The 25,279-nt window shown below is 53.8% G+C and overlaps 1 protein-coding gene across 4 annotated transcripts in view; it reads left to right on the top strand.

Annotated features, from left to right (window-relative positions):
• TOM1 (target of myb1 (chicken)) overlaps window positions 1-25,279 on the top strand; it is a 54,127-nt gene that overhangs the window by 23,186 nt on the left and 5,662 nt on the right. For 3 of the 4 annotated variants that reach the window (XM_011978976.1, XM_011978974.1, XM_011978975.1), the window contains exons 2-12: window positions 1,404-1,488; window positions 5,526-5,604; window positions 6,601-6,750; window positions 7,072-7,206; window positions 7,344-7,490; window positions 10,723-10,839; window positions 13,460-13,593; window positions 16,082-16,115; window positions 16,502-16,595; window positions 17,427-17,547; window positions 21,789-21,864. In XM_011978976.1, the coding sequence (XP_011834366.1) occupies window positions 1,451-1,488; window positions 5,526-5,604; window positions 6,601-6,750; window positions 7,072-7,206; window positions 7,344-7,490; window positions 10,723-10,839; window positions 13,460-13,593; window positions 16,082-16,115; window positions 16,502-16,595; window positions 17,427-17,547; window positions 21,789-21,864 (1,125 nt within the window). In that variant the 5' untranslated portion in view covers window positions 1,404-1,450. The remainder of the gene's footprint in view (window positions 1-1,403; window positions 1,489-5,525; window positions 5,605-6,600; window positions 6,751-7,071; window positions 7,207-7,343; window positions 7,491-10,722; window positions 10,840-13,459; window positions 13,594-16,081; window positions 16,116-16,501; window positions 16,596-17,426; window positions 17,548-21,788; window positions 21,865-25,279) is intronic. The other variant, XM_011978977.1, reaches the window with a different exon arrangement.

The following is a 25,279-nucleotide window of genomic DNA, read 5'->3' as shown; positions in this document are numbered from 1 at the left end:
CCATTTACAAAGGTGCTGGCATTGCCAGTTCCCGCGTTCATCATTCATGTCATACCAATCGGTGTCTCCCACGCTACAGTTTACAAAAGGCTGCCAGCCCGGTACTTGCCACCGTGCGGACCTGCAGCCCGCAGTCCAGGCCGTGGCCCTGACGGGCTTCCAGAGCCCTGCAGCCGACTCCCGGCCTGGAAATCTTACCCTCGGAACTGCCACAAAGTGAAAATTTTCTGGAACTGAATAGGGGTGGTGGTGGTTGTATTTAGTATTACAAATGTACCAAATGCCACTGAATTATACACGGGAAAATGGTTAGTTTTATTTTATGTGACTTTCGCCTCAACTTTTTTAAAAAAGAACCACCACCACTTGCTGAGTGTTTATTTTGGGCCCATACCGTGCTGATACCTTGCATGAATCATCACCTCTCTTTGGGGCAGTTCTGCTGGGTGGCTTGGCATCGGTCCCTTCTGTGGGTGCCTCAGAAGGGTACAGGAGGGCAAGGTGACCTATTAGTAATGGAGCCTTTGCTTCCTAGGTAAAGAAGGTCTCTGTGAGATTCTAGAGGAAACTGGTTACAGGGGATGCCTCTAGGAAGAGGGCGCTGGGGCAGGGGCAGAGGCAGAGATAGATTTACCTAGCTGCATTGTATACCACTTGAGAACTTTTAGATTTTGTATCCTGTGAATGGTTACCAACTCAAAAGATAATTCTTTTGTTTGTTTGTTTGTTTTGGAGATGGAGTTTCGCTCTTGTTGCTCAGGCTGGAGTGCGATGGCTCAATCTCGGCTCATTGCAACCTCCACCTCCTGGGTTCAAATGATTCTCCTGCCTCAGCCTCCCAAGTAGCTAGAATTACAGGCATGTGCCACTATGCCCGGCTAATTTTTTGTAGTTAGTAAAGACGGAGCTTCACCATGTTGGTCAGGCTGGTCTCAAATCCTAACCTCAGGTGATGCACCTACTTCAGCCTCCCAAAGTGCTGGGATTACAGGCATGGGCCACCACGCCCAGCTCAAAAGATAATTCCAAAGTCAAGGGAGAACGTCTTATCTACAGAAATGAAGCAAAGCACTGTCACCATATTATATCATGTCAGGAACAAGCACACGGAGGCCCGCCTAGATTCCCCTCTGGCGCATCCCTTTGGTACACTCAGAGCCATGGTTTCCTCATCTGTTGAAGGACAGAGGTACTCCTAGCCTCAGTGGCTACAAAAATCTAGTGAGGATGGGATGATGTGTGTAGAGCAGTCTCACACAGCGCCAGGCCCTGTGCCCGAAGCGTCTGTCATCTTCCTCCTCCCCATCTCATCCGGCCCTGCACCCCACTCCCCTCCCACCCAGGGTTTGGGTTTACCCATTCAGGACCCCCACATGCCTTTATGACTCATGGTTTCTTCTCAGAGAAAGCCACAGATGGCTCCCTGCAGAGCGAGGACTGGGCTCTCAACATGGAGATCTGTGACATCATCAACGAGACGGAGGAAGGGTAAGGGCCCCCCAAGGAGAGGTTGCGGGGCACAGGCAGAGACGGCCATCCACCACGCAGCACACACCTGCACCCTGCCAGGGAGCCCCTGCCCCAGCCCCATTGCTGCCATAGCCAAGTCTGACCCACCCCGCTTGGCTGCAGAGGCCATCTGAGCCCCTAGTACCTGAGCACCATCCGAGGAAGGCATTCACAGCAGGAGTACAGCTGGCCCCCGAGGGCTGCCTCCCCATCCCGCCTCTCTCAGTGGCAGTACAGATTCCACACGGATCTGGAAGCCCAGCCTTGTGTGCAGCATCTCCCCAGGATGAGGCAAGCTGGAGACTCTTACAATCAGAGTTGACCCCAAGCGCCATCTGCATTCTGCAGGCGGGAGTATGCGCTAGAGAGACTCCGGCTTTTCTGTGAGCAAAAACAGACTTCCATTTCCTTAAGATTTGAAACCAGCCTTGAGTGTAGGGGAGATCACAAGGATGGCAGGGAAAGTGAAGCTGAACCGTGAGCCTGAACAGCACTGGCATTTGCCAGGCATTTCTGGTGTTGGGGTCATGGTATCCTCTTGCTCAGTGCCAAGGAGCCCTGCCAAGGCATGTGGTGTGGGGGAGGGATTGGGGTCTTGGCCTCCGATGTCTGACTTGTTGTCACTGACCTGACATGTGACCTTCAGAAGTCACTTTACCTCTCTCTCTAGGTCTTTGTCCTCAAAGGTGCTCTGTTGGATCCTTCCAGCAATAAGCCCGAGTCCCTGGAGGGAACAGAAAGGGGATGTGAGGGTCCCTGTCCTCTCAGGAAAACCCAGTGAAGGATGGGGAGAGGTGTGGGGCCCATGGGCAGCAGGAAGTGCTGCCAGGCGAGGCCTCCATCCTGAGAAATCGGTGTGGACCCTCCTTTCCCTCTCCAGTTCTCACTGGGATCATCCAGCTGTCCTGTGGCCAGCGCAGGGTTCCTCAGCCCGGGAGGGCTTTGCATGGAGAGGGGCAGGCCGGACGCAGGTGGAGGGCAGGGAATGCTCAGCTCTGAGCTGGAGGGAGGCTGTGGGCATCTGAGTCACACAGTCAAGGCCCAGTTAGGAGAGGGCATTGGCTGCCAGGAACCTGCCGGTGTCTTCCTCAGCCCTGCTCCCTGGTCTTGCCAAGGACTCATGAGAGTGAGCATGAGGGAAGGAGTGGTGGGCAGAGGTCAGGAGAAAGGAAGCAGGAGGCAGAAAACTTCACCAAGCTTCTAGACAGGCCTGGGAGCTTCATGGGCGTCACAGCTGCAAGTCACTGCAGTATCCTTGGGGACAGCAAGCCCCCATGTCCCTTGTAAACATGGGGGGATGGGCTCAGCGTCGTTCAGGTGCATTGCTGTTTATTTGAGCACCTTGTGTGTTCCAGGCACCACAGGAGGCACTAGGGACCCAGCAGTGGTCAAAGGCAGGTGTGACCCTTGACCTCACCAAGCATGGCACCTAAACTTAGCCTCATGACTAAAGTGTCTCCCCCATTGGGTTGTGGCCTCCTTGTCATACACGCTCCCAGCAGAGTACTGGACATCATGGGCCCACAGCAGTGGCAAGGCCAGAACTTCCGATTCCCAGTGCTTCCCTCTGTGGGGAAGGCGTCCAACAAGCATGCTGTCCCTGCGCTCTAGGAGGCTGCTTCTCTCCCAGGGCGGGCCCCCAGGTCAGTGGCACACGGCAGATCACGCCAGGGAACGAGTCTGGTTCCCTTGTCTCTAGGCCACCCTAGAAGAGGTGGAAACAAGTCCCTATAAAGCGCTGAAGTAGCCCATGGGTCAGTGACCAAGCCAAGACCAGGAGCCAGGGACGGGTGAGGGCTGCCCAGGGAGGCAAGGATTGGAAACTGCTCTCAGGTTTCTGGGCCAGGACCCCCCATGGTGGGCCACCATCCCTTTCCCCACCATGTCCCTTCCACCGCAGGTCTGACCGTCTCCACAGCCCTAGCCCCCAGGCAGCCTCCGTCCCTAGGAAGCCTTGCCTCTGCCTTTTCTCCTGCTGAGAACCAGTGCCAGGGTTCCGGGCTCTCCTGCCTTAGTCCTGGATGGGGTCAGCACTGACGGCCAGGCAGACACAGGATGGGCCCCAGTGGCCACTGGCTAGGCTGGGAAATGTTACTTATGCTTCAGCAGCGTGCTGGGCTCTAGGGGGAAGCTGTCCAAAGAGAACACCATCCCTGCCCTCTAGCAGGCTTCTTCTCTACCCAGGGCGGCCCCCAGTTCAGTGTGGCAGGGCAGAACAGCCAGGGAGACTGGAGGACCTGGGAAAGTGTCGTGGATGGGGTGGATTTTAGCTGAGGCTTCACCTCGTGGATGTGGAGGTCAGGAGCCTTCAGGGTGCAGGTGGGGGCCCACAAAGGCTTTTAGACAAGAGCAGTCAGTGCAGCACTGAGTATATCTGTATAGGGCCGAGGGTGGAGGGTGGTGGGAATCACAGAGGGGACAGGGAGAGCAGACTGGTACCCCAGCTTCCAGGGGCCTCCCACCACCGTGACGTCTAGGCTTCTTCAGCCCTCCCCGACCTCCCCCACACTCATGTGGCCTCCTCTTAGTTCCTCCAAGGCACCAAGCTCCTCTGCACCCAAGACCTTGGTCCAGCCTCTGACCTTGACCCAAACTGCTCTGCCCCCACTCCCCACAGCTGGTCCTTCCCATCTTTCAAGGCCCAACTCGGAGGTCTTTTCTGACCACCCCCATCCTCACCTCTGCTCTTTTTCCAGGACCTGCTTATTCCCTGCTCTTCTTTGGGTCTCCCCGCAAGGTGGGGAGGAGGCAGGGCCATATGGTCTCGTTTGCCACTGTCTCCCCAGCACCTAGCATGGTGTCACGCACGCATTGGTGCTTAATAAGACTTGAATGGGCCAGACATGGTGGCTCACACTGGTAGTCTCAGCATTTTAGGAGGCTGAGGCAAGAGGATCACTTGAGCCCAGGAGTTCCGGGCTGCAGTGAGCTGTGATTGCACCACTGCACTCCAGCCTGGGCGACGGAGTGAGAGTCTGTCTCAGAAGGAAAAAAAAAAAAAAAACTTGAATGGAAGGATAAATGGGCAGGTAGAGCAGCTGGCCAGGACAGGGCATCAGAACACTATGCTGGCTGGGCTCAGGGACTCATGCCTGTAATCCCAACACATTGGGAGGCCGAGATGGGTGGATCATTTGAGCCCAGGAGTTCGAGACCAGCCTGGGCAACATAGCAAGACACCGTCTCTATTTTTGTGATGAAAACACTATGCCTCCAGGTTCTTTGTTCTTGAACTTGAGCATGCATAAGAAACCCCTGGGGAGCATGAGAGCATTCAGATTCAGAGGCCCCACTGCCTGAGAATTTGGTTCAGGTGGTATATAGTGTGGTGACCTGGGGTTCTGCTTTTTTTTTTTTTTTTTAAATGTCTTTTGTTTTTTTGAGACAGCGTCTCACTCTGTCGCCCAGGCTGGAGTACAGTGGCGCGATCTCGGCTCTCACTCTGTCGCCCAGGCTGGAGTACAGTGGTGTAATCTCGGCTCTCACTCTGTCGCCCAGGCTAGAGTACAGTGGCGCAATCTCAGCTCACTGCAACCTCTGCCTCCTGGGTTCAAGCGATTCTCCCGCCTCAACCTCCCAAGTAGCTGGGATTACAGGCTCATACCACCACGCCCAGCTAATTTTTGTATTTTTAGTAGGGACAGTGTTTCGCCATGTTGGCCAGGCTGGTCTTGAACTCCTGGCCTCAAGTGATCCACCTGCCTCAGCCTCCCAAAGTCCTGGGATTATAGGCGTGAGCCACCGCGCCCGGCCAGGTTCTGCACTTTTAACAAAACACTCTCACCTTTTCTCAAAGTGACTCTGCTGCAGGAGGTCCAGGGGCCACAGGTTGTGAGTCCCTGCTGAGCAATGGGCTAGGAAGATTCTGATGTGATCAGAACCTGACTGGATACACCAAACAGGTGGGGCCCAGGGAGGATGGGCCAATAAGAGCTGTTCCAACTCTCCAGGGCCTCTGCTGTTGGGTAAGAGGGCTCTATTCCTAAGCCCACCCTTTTTCTTGTCCTTCTTCTTAGTCCCAAAGATGCCCTCCGAGCAGTAAAGAAGAGAATCGTGGGAAATAAGAACTTCCACGAGGTGATGCTGGCTCTCACAGTGAGTGCCCCATCTGTCCGTCCCATGGCAGGACTGCAGTCCACTGAAAGTCACCTCCCCTCAGGCCCAGCAGGACTCCCAGCCTCCCCTGAGCTCCTCATTTGAGTGCTGGAAAGGAAAGGTCTGTGGGCAACACACTGTCCTGTCTACACCGCAGGCGGATGCAGAATGGCAAGAAGCCATTTGGAAAGGTTCTCCCCGATCCCCCAGCATGGGAACAGATGCTTTCATCACTCCAGAACCACTGGCAGGGAGAGCCTGGGCCAAAGGACCTGCGGGTGACATTGAAGCTCAGTAAACCCAGGCCTCCGTGGGGGCAGGGAGGCTGGCAGACTGAGTTGGGTGCTGCCCGGCACTTTGGTGCTCTGGAAAATGAATGTAAAATAAATACCAGTGGCTGAGAACAGTCTTGCCCCCACCACTGAACCAGCCCAGATCTCAGGACGGCCAGACACGCGTGGGCCTCCTAGCTGTCAGCATGGGTTTGGCTGGGGAAGCTATAAACGCTGTCCCACCCTCCTCCACAAGGAGCATTTATATCCAGGTGAATTGGCTTAAGCGAAAAGCAAAGGCACTTCCTGCAGTGGGAAGTGGAGAGTGGGGAGGGAAGTTCAGTGTCTTTTCCCTGGGCCGCAGGCTTACCAGTCAATTGACATCTCAGATTCTTGATTTCCTCTTGGAGAGCCCCTTCTGTCTAGACCATGCTCAGCTCAGAGCCAGCACTGGGATTCTGTGTGCACTGGCGCCAGTCAGGGAGGGAAGTGTGTCCAGCCCACACACCACACCGCTGCCCACCCTAGGCCGTGCCCTTCAGTAAACAAGTCCCCCATTCCTGGCATTGTCCCAGTCCTCCACATTCAAGGGTCTCACTCCAGGAAGTCCCATCTCCTCTTCCGGACCTCCCCTCTGGGACACAGGAGGAGCCACAAAGGTGGGGGTCCTGGGCACCGCCTCTCCTCTGACAAGGGTGCCTGACGGCACCTCTCCGCCCTCCAGGTCTTAGAAACCTGTGTCAAGAACTGCGGGCACCGCTTCCACGTGCTGGTGGCCAGCCAGGACTTCGTGGAGAGTGTGCTGGTGAGGACCATCCTGCCCAAGAACAACCCACCCACCATTGTGCATGACAAGGTGCTCAACCTCATCCAGGTGAGTGCGAGGACAGGGCAGCGCCAGGAAAAGCTGTCAGCGCGGGAGCCTCCTGCCCAGTGGAGAGCTCGAGGCCATCGTGTTTGTCCCAGGCTCCACTTCTCATTTCGCGGTATCTCGGTTGTCTGCTGGTGGGATGTTCTGTGGGGAGGGAGGCTTGCCAACTGTGTGCTTTGCTGTGGAGTGGGCAGGGCAGATGTAGTAAAGAAAAAAGAAAAGAAAAGAAAAAATCAGGGAAAGAATGTCTGTTCTCTGGGTGCCAGGTGGGAAGGCTCACAGGTGAGCTGTGGTTACAGGCTGTGTCCCCTTGTTCCCCCTCAGTCCTGGGCTGACGCGTTCCGCAGCTCGCCCGATCTGACAGGTGTGGTCACCATCTATGAGGACCTGCGGAGGAAAGGCCTGGAGTTCCCCATGACTGACCTGGACATGCTGTCACCCATCCACACACCCCAGAGGGTGAGAGAATTGCCGCACCGGGAACCGAGGGAAGGCAGGCAGGACTCATCCCCAGAGACATCACCAGGCTGGCCCCTGACTTCCTGGGCTCTTAACGTTCCCAGGACCCCTCACTGATTCTGTTTTCCTCCCACTAGACCGTGTTCAACTCAGAGACACAATCAGGACAGGATTCTGTGGGCTCTGACGCCAGCCAGCAAGAGGACTCTGGCCAGCACACTGCCCCTCTGCCCACCCCGCCCATGCTCTCCGGCGACACACCCATAGCACCAACGCCGGAGCAGGTACGCAAGCCTGGGGTCAGAACCGTCAGGTCCAGGCAGGTGGGCCACACACGTCAGGGAGGGCCCCCCTGTCAGAATTTACCGTCCACGGAGCCTCCGCTTCTTCCTCACAGCAGCCCACAGGGTATGTGTGATTCTTCCTGTTTGAGCGATGAGGCTCAGACAGGTCCATTCACTTGCCCGGAGCACACAGTCATCGGAGACAGTTGGGATTCAAGCTCACGCCTGTCTGACTCCTGGCAGGCACTGCCCTGTACCTTGGCCATTTTCCAACCTGTGTTTTCTGCGGGGCCCTCTGACAGCACCATGGAGAGGAGGTGTCCTGTAGGCGGCCCCTTCAACCAGGCCAGCTCCACCTGTGTGGTTTCTTACACACTCACAGCTTTCATTTGAGCTGAGCATAGTCACATGTGTCTGTGATCTCAGCTTCTCAAAGGTTCAGGCGGGAGGATGGCTTGAGCCCAGGAGTTCGGGACCAGGCTGGACAACATAGACCTGTTTAAAAAAAAAAAAAAAAGACTTCATTTGAACAGAGGTTCTGCCTGAAAAGTTTTAAAACATCTGTGCAAAAAATAAAAAACACATGAACATTGTACTGTGCTGCTTCCCATGAAGTCTCAAGAAGGTTTGAAACTTTCTTGTTTGTTTTGAGACAATCTTGTTCTGCCACCCAGGCTGGAGTGCAGTGGCACGATCTAGGCTCACTGCAATCTCTGCCTCCCAAGTTCAAGCAATTCTGCCTCAGCCTCCTGAGTAGGTGGGACTACAGGCATGAGCCATCATGCCTGTCTAATTTTTTGTATTTTTAGTAGAGATGGAGTTTCACCATGTTGGCCAGGCTAGTCTCGAATTCCTGAGCTCAAGTGATCTACTCATCTCGGCCTCCTAAAGTCCTGGGATTACAGGCATGAGCCACCACGCCCAGCCAAGAAGGTTTGAGGCTTAGTATGAGATTCTAAGGGACAGATTCTCCCAGCCTTATGACTAGCTTTGAAGGATTACCCACCTCAGAGCAGGTGGCATCCTGACTGAGGCAATCTGGGCATCTCCCTTCCTTCTGTGGCTGGAGGTGGGACGATTTGCCCACTGGGCCATGAGCTGCTTGTGGAGTGCCATGGCTGCTGTATCTGCTGAGTGACTTCTACAGCCATGACCAACTCATAGAGCTGGGGGCTTGTCATTCTAGACTTTTGGCTGCTGGGGTGGGGACAGAGTCCTGCTCACTGTGGGAGCACCCACATTAGAGGTGTTGTACACACATCAGACCCATCACATCAGTGCAGCTTAAAGGCGGAGCTGCTGAGTGTGCTGGTGAGGAAGACACGGATGCATGATGGAAAAAAAAGTGAAGCTTAACTTTCCCAATAAGCGTCCTCAGGACCCGCTTTATGTATCATTTGAACTCATTCTAACCCTAGCCTATTTGAAGAGAAACTTCCGTGACTTGTTTTCTCTTAGCAAGTTGTGAAATCACCCCCCAGAGTTACAAATATTACTAGACAATGTTGCTAACTGGACAAAATTATTAACACATTGCCTGTTTACCCCAAGGATACTCTTGTCTCTAATCCTAATGTAACATCATATACATTTCTGTTACATTAGGATTGGAGATGAGTTCTGTTTAGAAATAACTCCAAGAACAGTTTTTATGTTTTATTTTCATGTTGAAAATAGTCAGGTTTACTTCAGCCTCAAAGAGCATGTTTATGTAAAATTAAATGAGTGCTGACAGTGAGCTGCACTTTTTTTTTCTGCATGGGTTAAAAGTGTGTAAAAAATTGTAAAAGCACCTTGTGATCCAAAAAATTGTCTCACTCGGTTACGATTTTAACCAGTTGCCTGAAGTCTAGCATCTGTGTGGATTAAGACGCTAATTACTCCTAATGCAAGAAGGTGCTTGCTAAACGAAACTAATCTTTGTTTAATTCAAGAGTCCCCTTTTGTCTCTTGGGACATGTGAAGACATCAGGTGTGCAGTGATGTTACTCCCAGGCTCCTTTGTAATTAAGTCTGATTTGGATGCAGGGGGTTTGTGATCAGTAGTTTTTCCACTTACTCATACCAAGAGTATTCATTAAGTCAGCCAAATAGATCAAACATTTTGCAGGTTTTGGAAGGTGTCAATGAACCATAGTGGATATACTACTTGTCTCTACATTTCATTTCTTCGTCTGTAAAAGCAGGGGTATTGATGTCTACCTATGGCAAAAAATTAAGTTAGCAATATATGTTCAATGCTTGGCACTTATTAGGTAGTCTATAAATGGTAGCTGCTATCACAATCATGAATGTATATAGTGACACTCTGAAATCAACTATAACTCAGCCACATGATTTACAATGTACCAGCATTTCTCAAAACGTAAAAAGGTTCTTCAGTCAAATAAATCTTGGACGCTTTCGTATCGATCTTTTCCTGGGCATCCCCAGTATGCATGAGGGTATTAAACATGCTACAAGGTCCCACAGCATAAGATCCTTATACCAATGGCCTTCCCCAACCTAACCTCTTTGAGGAGACTACAGCTTTATTGAAAATGTTTCCCCAAGCCCAACTCCTTGGAACCCTTTGACCATTGAAAACCTGCCCACATCCCTTGGAACAAGTGCTAAATCTGAGTTTCATATTCAAGGTGAGGGACACGGCAAGGACTATCCTTAGAAGAGCGTGAGACACCAAAACAGACAGAAACAAGGCAAAATCCCAGTCCTTTAGGAGGAGAAAGAGGGCAGAAGCCCAGTCCTCCTAAGAGATAGAGAGAGGGCGGAATCCCAGTCCTCCGAGGAGGAGAGAGGGCAGAAACCCAGTCCTCTAAGGGGAGAGAGAGAGAGGGCCTGCAGCCTCCCTCCTCCCCCAGTGGGGAGCCACCCTCCAGGGCCTCGTTAGCTCCCGTGTTAGACCCAGGAGATGCTGGAATCTTCCAGCCACACTTGGTGGCTCATTCCCCCTCAGCTCATTTCCTTTCAGCTTCTCCCTGCACCAGGCTCCCCGGTGTGGAGATGGTCACGGTTGGTAGCGCCTCTGTGAGGGGTCTGTAGGAGGGGTGGGGCAGGCCTCTAGTGCAGGGCTGTCACTGTGGGAGCCAGGAGGGAGGCTGCCTAGAGAGTCTGCTAGGAGGTGGACTCCCTGGTGCTGCACCCAGGATTGGTGGTACTGGGTTCTGTCCCTGTGAGTGACATGGGCTCCAGACCCCTGGCTTCTCTCATCACGACCAACCGTGTGTTTCAGATTGGGAAGCTGCGCAGTGAGCTGGAGATGGTGAGTGGGAACGTGAGGGTGATGTCGGAGATGCTGACGGAGCTGGTCCCCACTCAGGTCGAGCCTGCAGACCTGGAGCTGCTGCAGGTGAGCAGATGGCACCACCCCCTGGGGCTCAGATGACTCCTGCCCAGTTGCCCACGTGCGTTCTTTCCCAGTCCTCATGACGGTCTTCATGGCTTACTCCATACTCCTTGGTCACAGTTGGGGCCATGTTACCACCAGGGACTTTGGACGCCATCAGATTGGAATCAGACCACAGCTCTACCACTTTCTGGTTTGAACAAAGTAGCCCCCCCTTGCCTCAGTTTCCTCATCTGTAAGGTTGCTCTAACAATAGCCTTTATGGCACAAGTTTGACGTGAGAGTTAAATAAGGCATTGCATGGAAAACACCCAGGCTTGTCCCTGGCGCAGAGTAAAGCACCCAGTACGGGGTCCTGAGAAAAAGCTGGAAGGTGAGATTTCCACCATTCACAATCCGAGACTCAGCAGGCAGGTGTGAGAGGCTGGTGCCAGCCTTGAGATGCGCCAGCCACTGGTCTTGGGGAGCCGAGGCAGGTGGAGCTAGTGGTGCGTGCTCCCGTGTGTCACGTGGTATTGCCATGGCCCCAGCCCAGATTGGGGGTCACTGGAGCGGAAGGGGCACTGAATTTGGCAAAAAGCACCCTCCGCGTGGAGGTCGGTCATAGAGGCACCAAGAAAGCTAGGAATCCCCAAGGCCCAGGAGTCACCAGAATTCATGAGGGGACAGAGTGCTTTGTGTAACTGTGTGAGTTCCTGCTGCTCGTCCACCAGGCCTCAGACTCCTTGAGGGCAGCACTGTGTCTTCCTCGCCACCGTGTCTGTGTGCCTGACCGAGCCGACTGTGCAGGGGTCCTCACTTGGTGGTGCAGGGTGGGGAGAAAAGGAGCAGCCTCAGAGTCGAATGAATACGCAAACTTGAAACCCAGTAAGGGCTCCGGAAGAGAGAAGACTGCGCAGGCAGCTTCGTACGCCCCAAGCCAAGGCCGTGAGGTGTGAGCAGTTTGGGGACTCAGAAGGCTGAGCAAGGTGGACGCAGAGACAGCTCCCATGCATTGGGCACTTCCCCTGCCCCGAGCTGTATGTGGACACTTGGTTCACATCACTCACATAATCCTCACCACCCCCATTTTCCAGGTCAGGAAACAGGCATAGGGAGATCAGATAACACGTCAAGGGTTATATGGCTGGTAAATAGCAGAGCTGCGATTTGAACCTGGCTCCAAGTGCTGCTCTTCTGCTCTTGAGAGGAGCCAGCAGGGAAGCAGAAGCAGAGCCACCCTGTGCTTAGTCATGAGAGCAGGAGGGGAGCCCACAGGATGTTGAAAGGACCCGCCCTGCCCCCGTGCTAAGGGCAATGAGGAAATCCCAGAGGCCTGACCTTGGAGGGGGCGGGGGACAGGGTCCACATGACAGCCAAAATAAACACTGGGCAGTGCCTAGCCTCAGCGTTGCCTCCAGGAGAAAGGCATGCTGGCGTGAGGCCGCAGTCGGCAATGCCGGGCAGCTCCCTGGACCTCAGGACCCAAGCACCTGCCCTGACCCAGGCACCTTCACCTGGTGACAGGTACCTGAAGAAACAATTGAGCAATCTTAAAAATGAAAACCCGTATGTCTATGGTTTTTTTTTTTTTATTTTTTATTTTTTTTTGAGACGAAGTCTCGCTCTGTCACCCAGGCTGGAGTGCAGTGGGTGCGATCTTGGCTCACTGCAGCCTCTGCCTCTTGGTCAAGCTATTCTCCTGCCTCAGCCTCCCAAGCAGCTGGGATACAGGCATACATGACCACACCTGGCTGATTTTTGTATTGTTAGTAGGCACAGGGTTTCACCTTGTTGGCCAGGCTGGTCTTGAACGCCTGACCTCAGGTGATCCACCCGCCTCGGCCTCCCAAAGTGCTGGGATTATAGGCATAAGCCACTGGGCCTGGCCAATATTTTTCTTTTTCATAAGTTTAAATATGATGCTTACTGGTTAAAAGTCAGTGACGTGATATCTAAATGCACTGTGGGATCCTAGAACAAAGGACCTAGTGAAATCTGAATAAAGTATGCAGTTTAGTTAATACTATTTTATCAGTTTTAATGTCTCAGTTTTGACAAATGCCAGACTAAGGGGAAGCCAGGGTCAAGGGTATATGGGAACTTGTGGTACTATCTTTGCATCTCTTCTGAAAAATCTGAAATTATTCCAAAGCTAAAAGTTTATTTAAAAAGACAAAAAAATCAGCCAGTGAGAAAAGTGAGGCAAAAATTCGAAATCGAGGTTTGTGGCTAATGGTCGCAGTCATCTAATTCATTTTGTATGCTTTGGTTGCAAAAATCACAGCGTACTTCCAGAAGTTGCAGTTTGTTCAACGTCAGCCTTTGCTGACTCAGTTTTTTCCGACTAAGGAAAGAAGGTGGCACAACCTTTATTCTGGAATCTGCACGAAGCCAAGTTAAACCAGCAGTACAGTTAGACATGTTGATGGTTTCCTGTGGATTAAATTTTAGCATCTAACACTTGGAAGTGAAGTTCAAGTTCATGTGTGCCTGATCAAAAAGCTGTTCCGTGGAACCTTGAAGTCCAGTTTGGACACCTCTCCCTCCTCCAAGGCTTGTGCAGGGGCTGGAGGCCCGTGCATGAGAGATGGCCTCACTCTGAGTCACGTGACTGTGGTTGCCTCACTTCCTTTCCTGGCAGGAGCTCAACCGCACGTGCCGAGCCATGCAGCAGCGGGTCCTGGAGCTCATCCCTCAGATCGCCAATGAGCAGCTGACAGAGGAGCTGCTCATCGTCAATGACAATCTCAACAACGTGTTCCTGCGCCATGAACGGTAGCCCCAGCACCTCCCCTGGCCTCTGGCCGACTGCCCAAACCTTCTCCCTTCCCTTCTGCCTTGTTCTCCTGGTCTCATACTGTCTGAGCCTTCTCTCGTCCTCCTCTCAAACACAAGGCAGGCTCCTAGGGGCGTGTGGCCTCAGCTCTCTTCTTCCAGGATGTTTTTGAGGGCCCGTCCTTACACCCACCCTGCATCCCCCGCAAGGGTCAGCCCTGCTGCCTGTGCCCAAGTCCAGCCCTGGGGGATGGTCACAGGTCACAGCTGAGAGCGTGGCCCTGCAGCCAGACCGGCCTGGTGTGTCCTTACTCCACCACTTCCTGGGTCTGGGGCCTTAGACAAGTGACTTCACTGCTGCAAGCTACACAAAACATTTCCGGCTAACTTAGGCAGAAAAAGAATTTGTTAGGATAATAATCTTTATTAAATGGGTAGCTTTCAGAATCCAGAGAAAAGTGACACTGACATCTCCCAATAGAGCAAGAAAGACAGATCCCAGAGCAGCTCAAATGTCTCAGGAGCAGAAACTTCTGGACCATGTTCCCAGGGTGCTGCCATCAATAAATGGATCAGCGCAAACACCTGTTCACAAACATCTGCCCACTTTTTTTTTTTTTTTTTTTTGAGGCACGATCTTGCTCTGTCACCCAGGCTAGAGTGCAGTGGCATGATCACAGCTCACTGCAGCCTCAACCTCCTGGGCTCAAGCAGTCCTCCCACCTCAGTCTCCCAGGTAGCTGGGACTACAGGCATGCACCACCACACCCGGCTAAATTTATTTTCTTCTTTTTGTTGTTTTACAGAGACAGGGGTCTCACTGTGTTGCCCAGGCTGGTCTCCAACTCTTGGCCTCAAGCAATTCTCCCTCCTTGGCCTCCCAAAGCATTGGTATTACAGGCATCAGCCACCACACCCGCCTGCCCACCATGTATCATTCTGTTCAAAAGTCACATCCCCAAGAGTGAGTTGGATTGGCTTAGCTTCATTGTGTCTACCAGCTGTGGTGGGGGAGAGGGCCCTTAGATGGCACCCCACCGGGATGATGTGAAATGGGGGAGGAGCAGTTCGTCTAAAGAGCACTTGGGTGCTATTACAAAAGAAGGAGAAGGGCTGGGCACAGCGGCTCACACCTGTAATCCTAGCACTCTGGGAGGCCGAGGCGGGAGGATCACTTGAGGTCAGGAGTTTGCAACCAGCCAGGCCAACATGGTGAAACCCCATCTCTACTAAAAATACAAAAAAAATACAAAAAAAGATTAATGGTGGCGGGCACCTGTAATCTCAGCTACTTGGGAGGCTGAGGCAGGAGAATTGCTTGAACCCAGGAAGCAGAGGTTGCAGTGAGCCGAGATTGCACCACTGCACTCCAGCCTAGGTGACAGAGCAAGACTCCTTCTCAAAAGAAAAAAGGAAAGAGAAGAAGGACTGCTGGGTCTGCAGAAACTGCGTGCCCATCACACCTCCTCTGTGTCTATAAAATGAGGCTTGTGGCATAACTGAGAGTCCGTGGAACAGTGCCTATAAAGCACTTAGCAGTCCAGGGTGTCCAATAAATGACACAAGTTACTCCAGCCTCCTCCAGCCCCTTGTTCATTTTTTGTGTCATTCTCCATCAAAAGACACTCACTGATTCTAAAACAGTGGAGAGTAGGGGGTACCCTGCAGGTCACATCTGCCTAGCTTTTCCTGCTCATTGGCCCAGTGGAATGAAAGGCCTCTTCCCTGCCATTTTGGGGTTTGGGCTGTGAGGTGACTGAGGGGCCCCATCTGGTAGCAGCTGGTACTCTCAGATACCCACAGTCGTTAGGCTTAATGTCTGCCGGTGCTTTCAAGTTCGCAGTCACTTATACCTATGTCCTAATTTGGGCCTCACCACTTCTGGGAGGCAGGTGCCTGCAGATTCTAGACAAGGAGACTAAAGTTCAGAAGGAACATAATTTACCCAGGGTCATGTGATAAGTGACAAGGCCACAACTCGAACAGACCCCGGAATAAAGTCTTCTCGATCTACCTCACTGACCCCTAAGTAGCTCCAGAAAGCAAGATTAGAGATACATGTATCTTTCTTACACCCCTGAAGAGAGCCACTAACCCACACACACACAAATATGTAATTGAAACAAGTTTCATGAAACAGCCCTTACCTTTACTGTGTGCCATACATTCCTATTTTCTTTGCTGTTCTATTTGCTTTCTTTGCTGTCCCTATTCCTATTTATTTGTTTCATGCTACTCACGACTAAGGTTGCCTTATAATTGGTCATCCAAATTGGGACACTTTTGCAAGTGAAAGCGGAGCACTGCTAGCTATCCAGGGACAGCAGGCATGAACTGGATCTATCCAGGACACACCAGATGTATCATCACCCTGATCATAACCCAGTGTGTTGATGTTGAGACCCACGGTTTGAAGAGCTCTTCCTGGCCATGCGGCAGGGGCCTGTCTCAGTCTGTCTCCATAACTCATGTCTTTTCTATCTTGTAGGTTTGAACGGTTCCGAACAGGCCAGACCACCAAGGTAAAAGGCTTCTTTTCTGTGACTAGATCAAGCCACGTTCATGGGAAGGAGTGTCGTTCTCAACTCCCTCCCCCAGTAAACCAGACGGGGTGGTGCTGTTTTATCCAGGCCTAGAGAGAAATCCCCTTTTAACTTTTTACGCCCCTGTCCCTTTAAGGTAAATAAGGCTCCGCCACCACCTGATGCCCAAGGGTCTCCCCAGCCTCCCAGGGAGTCCAGTTAAGCTGGAGCCAGAGGGAAGGAAGGAAATCCCCTGACGCCCAGTCCTAGCTACTGGAGCCCTGGTGACAGATCCTTGGGCAAAGCCTGCAGGCCCCAGTGCTTGGGACAGAAAGGAACGAAGCTGCAGACAGAGGAGATGATCAGGGCATCTCCCTTCCCACTAGGCCCCAAGTGAGGCTGAGCCGGCAGCTGACCTGATCGACATGGGCCCTGAGCCAGCAGCCACCGGCAACCTCTCATCCCAGCTGGCAGGAATGAGTAAGTGTGGTCTGGAGGGCTCCAGCTGAGGGTACATTATGGTACTGTTGGCACCCCTGCAGTTTTTGGGGGTGCCCTTGTTATACACCCACGGCAGAATGTCAGTCTAGACCCCACCTTGCTGGGGTCCCAGGCTGAATCTTGCTGCAAGATGGGACACTCAGGGTAACTGCCCCTGGCAGCCGCACAAGTCCTGGGCCGCCTTGGGTCTCAGAATCCCACCATCCTAGGACTGGCCCTCGACACTGAATGCTCCATGGCTTCCATGATCCGCGTGAGCCTGGGCAGGTTCCTTAAACCTCCTGAGCCTCCCTTTCCTCCTCTGAAGCAGGAGTAGGGAGCTCGTGTATAAGAAGCGCTTAGACTGTGCCAGGCCCAGGTTGCACTCTGGCTGAGTAGCTGGCCATTGTCACTGTTATCACTGTGATAGGTTTTAATATAATTTACTGTCTGCTTCATGCCGAGCCCTAGGAAATCATTAGCACCCCATTTTGAATCACTAATGCTATACTTTTGGAAACATTGGACTACCCATCTGATTACTGTCCTCCTGCCCAGCCACTTCCCCTAGCAGAATCAGTGGTTAGCATTTTGCCTGTTCTCTGATGCTCACAGCAGCCCCAGGAGGGGTGAGTAAACTAAAGCTGGAAAGAGGAAGCCGCTTGCCCAAGGCCCCACAGCCAGCAGGTGGCTTGCCTCGCACATTCCCCCACCCACATGCCGCTTCCCCAGCACCAAGCCCTGGGCCTGGCAGCAGGCAGCTCAGCAGCAGCTCAGCATGCAAGGACGGCATGTGGATGGGTCCTTCAGGTGGCCTTTTTGTCCCTGCAGACCTGGGCTCCAGCAGTGTGAGAGCTGGCCTGCAGTCTCTGGAGGCCTCTGGTCGACTGGAAGATGAGTTTGACATGTTTGCGCTGACACGGGGCAGCTCACTGGCTGACCAACGGAAAGAGTGAGTGTCCTGGCCCTGCCTTGGTCCCCTGCAGTTTAGGTGGCTCTCTGCTGGGGAAAGCCTCTCTCGGGGTCCTTGAACCCGGCTTGATGGTGGGCACACCATGAGGAAGGGTATACAGTCCCTGCTGCACTCCCCTTGGGATCCCCTAAGTCAGTGCAGCATGGCCTGGGAGCCCTGTGGTCAGTTGACAGACTGCGTTCCTCACAGGCCGTGCTGGGTGGGGGACGGGTACCTAATGACCCACTGTATGCCAGAGTCTTACACAGTCTGGTCAGAGGGGGAAACTGAGGCACAGAGAGGGGCAGGGTCGTTTGCCCCAGGTCAGGCAGCTAATATTTGGCAGCACTAGGTTAGGAGCCTAGGGCTGTCTGGTTTCAAAACACAGTGTCTCCACCCAGCCCCCTCTTCCCTGCACTGTGTATTGCATAGTAAGCCCTCCAGGAGCAGGGAAGTTTCCTGATAAATCCTCAGGGACTTTCAAGTCAAGTCTTTTTCTGTTGTTCCATAGCCACCGTTAATTTCCAGAGAAGATTAAGCAGGTTCTGTCGGCCTTGCCCCAGAACTGGGGCTCTGCCCTTCCCTGTGCACCATGCGTTTTCAGGGGGTGCTTTCAGCAGAATGGGCACGTGGCCTGAGTGTGTCCACCAGGGTCCAGCCCCTTGCCAGGACCTGCGGGAGAACTGGCCCCATAGAGGCTTGTAAGAGGAACAGTCTGCTTGATACTTTCTTCAGCCCTTTGCTTGTGACCCCCAGGGCTAAGCTCTGGGCAGCCAGGATTCTTTTTTTTATTTTTTTTTGAGACGGAGTCTCGCTCTGTCGCCCAGGCTGGAGTACAGTGGCACGATCTCCCCTCACTGCAGGCTCCCCCTCCCAGGTTCACGCCATTCTCCTGCCTCAGCCTCCTGAGTAGCTGGGATAACAGGCGCCTGCCACCATGCCCAGCTAATTTTTTGTTTTTGTTTTTGTTTTTTTTTGTATATTTAGTAGACATGGGGTTTCACCGTGTTAGCCAGGATGGTCTCGATCTCCTGACCTTGTGATCCACCCACCTCGGCCTCCCAAAGTGCTGGGATTACAGGCGTGAGCCACCGCGCCTGGCTGCCAGGATTCTTTTAGCTAAGGAAAGGTCTACATTATGGGATCCTCCCACTGACCCCACTCAGCTCCTTAGAGGTCATTCTGGTGTCTTTTGGAACTTTGTCAATGGGCCTCCAGAGAGCCCAGGGATAGCCTCTCCAAACCCACAAATCCAGGTCAAATCTGACAGGCTGCAGCCTGCTGGGTCATTAGGGCTGCCCCAGCTGTTAGCTATGTCGTCTTTAGTCTGGGCAGAGTCCGTACTTTTAAGCCCAGGTACCCTGGGACCAGCAGCTCACGGTTGCCATGGAGTTAGGGTTGCTGCCAAGGCTACCCTGCAGAGGCAAGCTAATGAATGTGGTGCGACTTGCAGCCAGGCAGGTGGCCTGTCCACAGAGGCCCCAGCAGGCGACACTGCTGGCCACACTGGAGAGTCCTGGCGCCTGCCCTGGTCACCAACCTGGCTGAGGTTTGCTGTTGTACCATCATTCCTCTGGGGAGCAGGCCCTGGGGGACGGGGAAAAGCACACCAGGAGCTTGTCCTCTAGGGCCTGCAGTCTCACGGGAGTGTGACGTGCACCGGGACCACTGCTGCGAAGGCAAAGGGCTGTCCTGGAGGGGGCGCCAGGCTCTGTGGACACAGAGAAGGGGGCATGCAACTCTGCAGAGGGCACTCAGGGCTGGACCAGGTGCTGGGTGATAGGAAGGCCATTTCAGGCACTAGGAACAGCATGTGCAAAGGCTCAGAGGCAGGGAGGGAGAGAGGTGCCCTGGCTTCCGCACAGCAGCTGGGAAAGACGCCCTTCACACAGGGAAGGGGGCAGGATGCTGATGGGGCCCACTGGGCTACAAAGAAGCAATTGATTTTATTGTAACATGAGCAGAAGGGAACATGAGCAGGAGGGAGCACAAGAGGGATTTTTTTCTTATCAGATTTTCATCTTTGAAACTGCCTTCAGTTAGGCACAGCTGAAATGACATCACGCACCTTCTCAGGCCATTGGTTCTCCTGCAGGCGCTCCCCAGGGCTTGGTTTCCACCCTGGCAGAAAACATCCCACAGGCTCAGGCATGGACCTGAGCATCCATTTCCTCTTCCCTTTGTTCTCCTGCCTGGCTGACCCCTTTATGTTTCTGGTGGATCTTCCAGCTCTGGTCACCTGACTGGCCTTTTCTGCCTGCCTGGTGTCCAGCCTGCTCCTCCCTGTACCTGCCTGGCTCCCCACTTCACACCGGCCTGCAATTGGCTCTGCCTTGGCTTGCAGGGAAACCGGCTCCTTATCAGCCGCTGTTTCTGCTCCAGCCTTGACCACAGCTGGCACCATCAGCCTTTCCTGCAGCCAGTCCCGTCCACTCAGTGCCAAGGAGCAGTAGGGCTTCCAGGCGAGCCACAGCAGGGATGCCTTGGCCAGGCCTTCACAGAGGCAGGGGTGTCCTTCCACCCTCTTCGCCAGTGCTGCTGTACACAGAGGCCTTCTCTACAAGGAGCACTTAAGACAAGTGTCACCCCAGTGGCCCAGGTCCAGCCCCTGCCCACAGCCTCACTGGGACCACCTAAGGAGTGATCTGGGCGGGGGGCAGCAGGCCCAGGCCCAGGGGCCACCACCCAGTGCAGGAAGCGCAGGCTTCCTCCAGGGGAGTGCTTGGCCCTCCACTGCCACAGGCGTGGCCCTCAGGGACAGCCGGGCTTCAGGGCCATGTGTGGGCAGGAAAGAAAGAGCTGGCAAGGAGCGCTTAGGAAGGGCAGATAGTTTTTTTTAGTGAAGGGAAAGCATCAGTTTCTGCGTGTTCCTGGGGCTGGGCGTGCCTTCTTCAGCCTTGCCCACAATGCGCCAAGCATGTCTTAGAGACCGCAACATGCCGCCGCCAGACCCTCAGTTAGCAGGCCTTCTCTGGGTCAGAACTGAGCGACTGATGCCCCACCTCGCCCACCACTGGCTTTAAGGTTGGCTCCAGCAGGGCCCTGCCGTAGTGACTGGCCCACTTGCCATGGATGGAAGCCGTTTAACCAGGGAATGCCCCAGCTAGTGGTCACACTCCACCAGCAAACTCTGCCCCTGGTGGGACGGAACAGACAGCAGCACTCTTCAAAATGACTGCGTGGGAACTGGGGGTCATATTCAATAAGCCCCTTTCAGTGGCAGCCTACTCCATTCCTGGAAAGCAAGCTGGTACTGCAAGAGTTAAATGTGATGCAGTCCCAGTTCCTGAAGCGTTCGGTGAGACCAGCCCCCGCTTCACTAGGCTTCACTAGCTTCACTAGCATGTCAGGTGGCCTTGTTCATAACAGGAATCGCAGGCCTTCCCCTTTGTGACCAGAATTCTGTGGCTTCTTCGCCTCAAAGCTGGACTGAGCCGGTGCTGAAGTCCTCTCTGCCGGCAGTTCAAGGCGAGAATAACGGGGCTCTTTCCCTGCCACAGGGCTGGGTCGCCAACACCTGCCCTGGACACCCCGCAGCTGGGAAAGACACCACAGCCGCCTCTCCTCCTCAGCCAGCTTCTCCTCTCACTTGGGCTCTTCTCTTGCTCCCCAGAAGATGTAACCTCACACACAACATGCCCCTCCTTGCCTCTCCTCATCTGCCCAGCAGCTGCAGGGTCAGCCTCTGCCGCTCCCAGCCCATCAGCCTTGCGTGCCGTCCCAGTTCCTGCCTCCCCACCCTGCCTGGCTGGCTGGCTGGCGTCCCCCAGGGGACATTTAGAAGAGCTGTAACGAAGCCACCTCCCATGCTACTGAGACGGGTGGGGGCAGAGTATGGGTGGTCGTCTTTGTGCTGGTGAGCCAGTGCCAGATAAGATGGCACTGCACCCAGCAGTCTACAGATGTGTTTCAGCAGCAGAATGGAATCCCCCGTTCAAATACAACCTCGTACAGAACCACAGTCTATCAAATAGGAAACAAGACCTGCTCAAGAAAGGGTCTGCGGGGATTCTCATGAGCCGAGCGGCACTGGAGCTATTTCTCAGTCTCCTGAGTTTGGCCAATCCTGATCCTCGTCACTTATCAGATCCTAATTTCCAGAGGCAGGAAATGAGACCTTTTCTACCATTTGCAGGGAGGCCTGGAGGCTGGGAGCCCTCAACCTGTGCCCCAACCTGCTCCGTTCTTGCATCAGCCATCAGTAAGGGCAGTATCCGATGGCTGGGTGGTCTCTGTTTCAGGGTAAAATACGAAGCCCCCCAAGCAACAGACGGCCTGGCTGGAGCCCTGGACGCCCGGCAGCAGAGCACTGGCGCGGTAAGCAGAGGGGCCCTCCTGAAGGAGGTGAGGGAATGCTCACCCACTGGGTGCTGTTGTTGGCCAAGCACTGGCCCAGCACATCCACAGGCCCTTCCTCATTTGGCCCTCAAGTCAGTTCTTTTTGGCTAATGTGGTTATTCCCAGTTTACAGCAGAGGAAACCGCTAGAGAGGCCAGGCCATTTGCCCCAGCTCGCAAGCAAGGATTCAGACCTGAGCCTGACTTGAAACTGGAGACCAGTGGCCCGGGCTCCACATTCCAGCTCTGCCACTTACCAGCTATGTGTCCTTAAGCAAATGATTGGCCTTTCTGACCCTCAGTCTCTTAATCTGTACATTGGGGCTTATCCTAGCACATCTACATGTTTATAATAGAAGTGTGAGAGGATGCATGTAGGGAGCTTTACGTGGAGTTAGAGCCCATTCCATAGTACTCCTCTCTGCCTCTCAGGAGACTTGATTTGCAGGAGTGTGGGCAGAGAGGAATAGAAGAGCAGACCCTAAAGCGGCGGGGAGAAATGCAAGGGTGCTGTTTGAATTCCGTTTAGTTCCTTGACTGTGTGTTGAGTGACAGCCACTTGTCCAGCACCAAGCACACTTCGTGGGTGACCCCCACACCCTTTGGCAAGACCTCCAAGAACCATTCTCTCATGCATTTCAACGTGTATCTGGATGCCTTTCAGGCCGTGTGAGAATTTCTGCTCCAGCAAGTGAGCAGACAGAGCAGGTCCTATGGGAGACAGAAACAGCAGGACCTGGGTGTCCCGGGGAATGAGGGTGGCGGACCCGGGGCTGAGGAGGCTCGAGGCAGCATGGGGACTTCTGAGGCCAGTGTGGGGTTGTGGGTAGGAAATGAAGCTCTAGGGGTATATCAGGGACCAGGGGACCTCAGGGCAGCTAGGAGTCCTGTGGATAGCATCCTAAGTGAGGTGCAGGCCGCAGGGAAGTCTTGAGCACAGGAGGGACTTGACTTGCAATCTAAAAGATCAGGATGGAAGCTCAGAAAGCAGGGAGAGCCGAGCACAGTGGCTCACACCTGGAATCCCAGCACTTTGGGAGGCCGAGGTGGGCAGATCACTTGAGGTCAGGAGTTCAAGACCAGCCTGAGCAACATGGTGAAACCCCATCTCTACAAAATATTTAAAAATTAGCCAGGCATGGTGGCGCACACCTTTAGTCCCAGCTACTCAGGAGGCTGAGGTGGGAGGATCTCTTGAGCCCAGGAGGTGGAGGTTGCAGTGAGCTGAGATTGCACTACTGCACTCCAGCCTGGGCAATGGAGTGAGACCCTATATCAAGAAAAGAAGGAAAGCAGGGAGGGAGGAGTTGTGGAAACCGTCCAGGCCAGTCCACTGTGGGTAAAGTCCTCGTGACTCCCAAGGGCACTCTGTCTCCGCTCCTGGGTCTCCCAGCATCTCAGGAGCCATTCCCAAGTCAGAACAGGGCAAGGTAGGGGACACGGGTTGGCCACCTGGGCCTCTCATGTACAGAGGTTGACTCTACCACACAGTGGGCAGCAAGAGAATCCGGTACCTTCCATGTGTGGTGTGTGACCTGCCACCAAGCAGAGCACGTTGCACACCCATGTCACATCTACTGCACACACCAGTCAGAGCCTCGTCCTTTTTCGGGTGTGAGCCATCATTTGCTGAGCCTGTGCTCCGGGCCAGGCCTGCACTAAGCACTTTGCATCCCCTCTCTTAGCGAGTCAAACCCTTAGGGTATGTTGTTATCCCATTTTACAGATGAGAAAACTGAGTTCCAGGGAGAGGTTAAGTGAAACCACAAGCGTGATGTCCTCAGCATGGTGCCTGGCACACAGTATAGTATTACGGCACTTAAGCTTTACAGTACCGCCATGTCCTGGTTCCTTTACAGATGAGAAAACTGAGGCTGAGGACTGGGAGATACCCTGCCCAGAGTACAGGTGTTGTTCTGCCTGGCTTCTAAGCCACGCTGGTAACCTTAGAGCTGTGAAAAGCCCTAAGTGCAAAGGAGAGTGAGTGGAGGTGTGTGTCTCCCTCCTCAGCCTCAGGCTTCCAGTGTGTCGGGATTCGTCAGAACTGACATGCTGGGAGCCTGCCGTAGGAGCTCTCCTCTCAGGCCACCTGGCCTCTTGTGGTCAGCGGTTGACTTCACCGCCCAGTGGGCAGCAATCCCAGCCAGTCCGCCCCCGCGGTAGCCCAGAGACAGGGTTCACTTCCCCAGGGGTGCACAGCAATTCAGGCATGACTAGAACTAGCGCCCAGGTGTCCTGGCTCCCACACCAGCTTGCAACCCGCCCACAGAGAGAAGACACACCACATAACTCACTGGCAGCAAAGAGAAGCTGAGAAACCGGTTAGCACTCACTTCTCTCTGATAGCCTGGGAGATTTAAGCCATTTCTGCCAAATCAGGGTATGATTTCTTAGAACTGTGAGCAAATGTCTGCTCCTGGGGTGCTGGAATCTGGCTGGTGGTAAGGCCTTCACCCACTAAACCGTGAGAACATGATTCCCAACAGCAAAGTACAAAACGGCATCGAAACCAGGCGTGGTGGCCTGTACCTGTAGTCCCAGCTACTCGGGAGGCTGAAGCGGGAGGATCACTTAAGCCAGGAGTTCGAAGTTATCATGAGCTGTGATTGTACCACTGCACTCCAGCCTGGGCAACATAGTGAGACTCTATTTCAAAAAAAAGAAACAGAATCAAGTGCTAATTGTGGGCAGCCCATGTTCGCGCCCTGGGATTCCGAGCAGGACTCACAAGTCGTGTGACGAGGTGGTGGTGCATGCTGTGTGCCAGGTTTTAGTTCCTTCACTCCCTGACGTGCCCGCTGTGTGCCGTGTGCCATGTGCCAGGCCCCATGCTGGTCTGAGTAGGTTGGGCCAGCCAGGCACAGGGCGATGGGCTGGGAGCAGGACTCTCGTCTCCTTCCACTCTGGGGCCCTAGGAAACTGCTTGTGTGCCATGGATGAATGTAAGAAGGTTGGATAAACTGATGTTTATAAAACCTGAGTGCCCATCAGACCCCACTGGGAGCCTCCAGACCATCTCCAGCCGCCTGCCCTGCTGTCCTGGGGTCGCTGAGGCCCAGCCTCTGGGATCTTTGTGGAGAGAGTTGAGAAGCTTTGTTTAGTTTGCTGTCAGCTCCACTCCAGCCTACCCAGGGCGCTGGCATCCCAGAGCTGTTGTGGTTCACCCCCCCGGTGGGTACCGCAATACCTGCCTCATCCCTCTGCACCAGCCGCCACATCCACCACACAGACCTCCACACACCACACCTCCACTCATACACCTACACACACACACCCTACACACTCATACACCTACACACGCCTACACACACACCACACACATCTGTACCCACCACATACCCCTACACACACACACATCTATACCCACCACATACCCCTACACACACACCACACAC

This window comes from Mandrillus leucophaeus, unplaced genomic scaffold (genome assembly GCF_000951045.1).
Source record: "Mandrillus leucophaeus isolate KB7577 unplaced genomic scaffold, Mleu.le_1.0 Scaffold2, whole genome shotgun sequence".
NCBI classification, from domain to species: Eukaryota; Metazoa; Chordata; class Mammalia; order Primates; family Cercopithecidae; genus Mandrillus; species Mandrillus leucophaeus.
The sequence above is the reverse complement of the archived record's forward strand: the minus strand, read 5'-3'. Positions and strand labels throughout refer to the sequence as shown.